This window comes from Lathamus discolor, chromosome 2, assembly GCF_037157495.1.
Source record: "Lathamus discolor isolate bLatDis1 chromosome 2, bLatDis1.hap1, whole genome shotgun sequence".
Taxonomy (NCBI): domain Eukaryota; kingdom Metazoa; phylum Chordata; class Aves; order Psittaciformes; family Psittacidae; genus Lathamus; species Lathamus discolor.
The window spans coordinates 117,688,486-117,692,752 of record NC_088885.1 but is presented as its reverse complement, the minus strand read 5'-3'; the positions used below and the strand labels follow the sequence as shown (position 1 = coordinate 117,692,752).

Below are 4,267 nucleotides of genomic sequence, written 5' to 3'. Positions count from 1 at the left end.
AGTTTCCCCCACAGCAATTCCAAATCCTGTTTTTCTCATGTACAATAAAGGCTACAGCATTTCTTTCTTCTGCGACTTCAAGCATCTTCAAAGAGAGACACAATCACCTTCTTCCAAATACCAAGTCTGTCTTTTTCCTTTCCTTCATAACATGGTGTTATAGAAAAGTGTGTTAGGGTCTTTTTCTTAGCTTACATTCCACCATTGCTTTTTCATCTTCCATCAGGCTTTAAAGTGACTAAATGAAGAATGTGCCAAACAAACCACAAAGACTTGTGTGAGAATATTAAATTTTATAGTACCTCACAAAATACCCACACGTCCCCAACACCACCCACACCACAAGCAACACTGAACGCCAGTTAGAGACCAAAAATAAGTCAGAGCAAATACTGATTAAATCTTTATTAATAAAAAAATCTCAGTATAAAAAGATAGCTGTTTCTGTACACTTAAAGATGAAACTACACAATAGTCACAAAGATACATAACAAGTCAATTTAAAGATTCCTGAAGCTGTTTTCAGAATCATGTTTTTTCTGTTGTCATGTGTCATACATTTATTGTCTCCATCAAAACTGTAAGCTTCCTGAAGCAGTCACTTGATACACTTAAGTTACGCATAACCATGACAATCATTAACCTATAAAGAAATAGGCTGGCTACATTAATGTTTGCTATTGTTAATTCATCCAGTGATGGACAAAGGTCAGTTAGATTTAGGGACAGTACATCAAAAAGTTGCATGGATTATTACAGAAATGATATCATCCAGCCAAAAGCCTGTTATTTTCTATGACCTTTCATGTATTTCAGTCATTCCTGGTAGAATAAACATTCTGATGTACTGCTTTGCAATACTGAAGAGTAAATGAAGCTATGTTACTGTATCTTTCAAGAGCATGAATCATCGCAAAGGTAGACTTGGTTAATAACACTAATGTTATTACTTTGAGTTGAATACTTTGCCAGATCTAGCACAGAAAGGTGATAGGCAGCAGTGAATACTAATGGTCACTGGAGAACAAGTAGCACTTTAAAGCTACAGCAGAGCAGGTAAGGATAATCTAAAACAACATTAGAAGTATCAACTCTGATTAAGGTTGTTCTGCTTGGAAGATGTCAGTGTCCATTAGGATTACTGGTTTCTTCTCTCTCTCCCTCTCCTCTTCTGTCCTCAAATACCAACATGCACAGGTACAAATGAAAGTTGTACCTGGGTATTTGAGTTTGGGATCTATGCACCCTGCGCAAAGAAAGAGATGAAACTAATAACCATTTCTTCATGTAATTGGGCTTTCTAAAAAGCAAAGCTATTAACAAACATACTTGTACACTTACTCCCTGTAACTGGTATGCAAATACTTGATAGAAAACACATACCATAGAGCAGTCTCCTACTCTGGACTACATACCTGAATTTTGTTTACATCCATGTGACTATCAGCTTATAAGGCTGATATCTTAAAGGTAAAACTTAAGAGTATCACCTATTGTAAAGTCATTCAATACACATGCTTCTCCTAAATTTACAATATCTTAACTGCCATTTTTCTCTAACTCCAAGTCATCAGGATATTTAATACTGGTAACTTCCATTATAGAGACATCTCAAATTATGGAAACTCTGTAATGAACAATGTAAGCCATGGACATGTCCATTAAGCAATGACATTTAAGCTACTGACAAATCTTTTGAAGATACACTTCTCCACTCTCCCAAAGGTTTTGTTTTCTTCTGGCAGCTGAACACAGACATTAGGAAGATCCCAGGCCTCTTGGAAAAACAAGTCTGTATGTAGTATCTCAGTCAGTGAAGCCAACATGCTGTCCTATTCAACGGTTGGTACTGCAGAAATATATATGAAAAGCTTATAAGTAAACATTTTCCTCAGATATACTTATCCGAGTATTTTTGAATGAATTCATATCAGCTTTTTAACATAAAAAGGGTAAACTGCATAAATAGGTGTGCAAGTGCTATAGGTAAAGGATAAGTACAATGTAGAACAGTAGATAAAGGATAAGTATAATGTAGAACAGTAACAATCACTAGCACACGCTTAGTTTGAAGTAGCATGAGTGCATTTGTTAAAGTGAAAACATGGGAAGCTTCAATAGCTGTACACTTTTAAGTGTCTTTTAAGTCCTCAAAATAGCTTTGCACTCTCCAGTTTGTTTTAGCCTATTACAGCTTGTTTATCAGAACTTTTACCACAAGGAAAATGGATTGAGTAAGTTACCCCCATCTTTGTAAAAACAGGACTCACCTGCTTGCTGACAGTGTTTTTCTGCCAACAGTTGGTGGAGATGGTTCATTATGGAAAAAGCTTTTTATCCACCAACTTTTATCAATTAACTCAGGTAACCCTGCCAAAGGAGAAAAAGGACACACCATTAAACACTGGCTAAATAACACACAAGCAAAACAAGACTGCTTGAAAGAAAGGAACAATACCATGAAATGCTTTGTCCTGGTCTGCAACATTCACAGCATCTGAACACCAGGAGGAGCTGGAAGAAACACTGGACTCCGAGTTCTGTCTGGCTGTTTACAGAAAACAGACACATAAAAAATGCTTTAAGAGAGTACACTATTTCTACACCAAGAATTTCTCATTTTAAAAGATGAGTTTATTAAGTACAAAGTATAACTCTGTATTGCATACGTCATTTTAAGGAACATAAAACTTTCATATAAGTTGATCTCAGTCTACTTACTCCACTTAAAATGATGCAGAGATTTGTTTGTATAACTTTCACTTAAATCAGTGACAAATCTTATGATCATGTACATGTTGCTGTCAGAACAAATGAGTTTATTATTGAATATTCAAGTCCAAACCAACCTAATTGCTGTACTTTTCATTGTGATACAACTAATTCCTACACTCGCACTATAGCATCCATCCTGTCCAGAGGGATCCTAATTCACCAGATGTATTCCCAAGCTACTGATTATTTAACATGCTTAGAAACAAAGATGTGGGTTGATTTTGTGCTCTAAGCCTGCAAAGTAAATATGAAGTATGACTAGAAGCCTAGACTATTTGGGCTAACACTTTTTCTATGTCACATTTTATATTTTAAAAATAAAAGATATTACATATGCCATTACACCCACATTACATTTTTTAAGTAGGTAAAAAAAAATTAATAGGGAAACTAAATAAATGGGGAAAAATAAATTAATAACCAGAAGCAGATACTCATTAAAATTGAAGTTCCTTGATATAATGAAAAACTCCCCAAACTATTAAAAACTACCAGGCAAAGCCACCCTTTTGCCTTCGGCTCATGCAGGTATCACCTGAACCACTTTCTGACTTTACACGAGGGCAACAATCGGGGAATCTCCTCGGGAGAGACTGTGGGGCGCTCAGCCTCTATCCGCCAGAGGACCCTCCCCGGCAGACAACAGGGGGAGAACGAACAGAGGGGGACAACACCTCTCCCTCCCCCGTGCACTCACTTCTGTAGTACTGGTTCTTGGCCAAGAGGCAGCCGGCCGAAGGAACCGAAGCCATGGCAGCAGCGAGACTGGGAAACTGCCTCTCTCCGGGACGAGCCTGCGGGAGGAACGAGGCACTTCACCGGGGAAGCCGCGACCGACGCAGGCCGAGAGTAGCAGCAACAGCGGCACCCCGGCAGCAGCAACCCCATCCCTGCCCGCCCCAGCGGCTCACCTGCGTTACCCAGGGAATGCACCCGTCGGGACGAAAGAGCAGGACCGCAGCAAGTGCCACCGGCACACCGGACTGCGCCTATATTGGCGGCGGCGGGCGGCCGGCGCCCGGGGGCGGTGGGGCAGTGGGGCGGGACAGGACGAAGCCAGCCCAGCCCCCGCCCGGCCCGAGGCAAGCTGCGGCGACCGTCGGGTCTCCGACCTGTCCCCTCGGTCCCTCTGACCGGCTGTCAGCTCTGGAGTGCATTAAGCGGGGACCAAGAGCGGCGGTGTTAGCTATCCTCTGCCCTGTGGGGAAGGGGAAGGAGGGGATGAAGCAGACAGGTACCTCTTTCAGTAGAGACTTTTATGTCGTCTATAAATATGCACATCACAAAGCACATACACTAGAGAAAGTGAAGTCAAAGGAATGTTCTTCACTCTCACAGTAAAGTAAGTGAAACCTAAGTGAATGTCTTTGTAAAGTTAGAGCTAAGTCCCACATAAATCACCAAAGTTTTTTTTCTTCCCATGGATAAAGACACAACTCTCTCTGAACTGTTGTAATCCTATCCCTTGTCCTACAGTGTGTTTCCTCAGCAT

General features: G+C 40.6%; 1 protein-coding gene across 1 annotated transcript; it reads right to left on the bottom strand.

Annotated features, from left to right (window-relative positions):
- Positions 1-390: 390 nt before the first annotated feature.
- On the bottom strand, positions 391-3,797 carry PPDPFL (pancreatic progenitor cell differentiation and proliferation factor like). Its single transcript, XM_065669360.1, has 5 exons — positions 3,687-3,797; positions 3,473-3,569; positions 2,459-2,548; positions 2,271-2,370; positions 391-1,849 (listed from the first exon to the last, which is right to left on the bottom strand). The coding sequence occupies exons 2-5, from the start codon at positions 3,525-3,527 to the stop codon at positions 1,837-1,839; spliced, it is 258 nt and encodes an 85-aa protein (XP_065525432.1). The 5' UTR covers positions 3,528-3,569; positions 3,687-3,797; the 3' UTR covers positions 391-1,836.
- Positions 3,798-4,267: the final 470 nt, after the last annotated feature.

Bases quoted from the DNA above. Each gene is read 5' to 3' on its own strand.
- PPDPFL (XM_065669360.1), bottom strand. From the start codon at position 3,527: ATGGCTTCGGTTCCTTCGGCCGGCTGCCTCTTGGCCAAGAACCAGTAC. The intron at 2,549-3,472 runs GTGAGTGCACGG...TTCTGTAAACAG, and splicing joins CAAGAACCAGTACTACAGAA to CCAGACAGAACTCGGAGTCC. The intron at 2,371-2,458 runs GTATTGTTCCTT...CTCCTTTGGCAG, and splicing joins CCAGGACAAAGCATTTCATG to GGTTACCTGAGTTAATTGAT.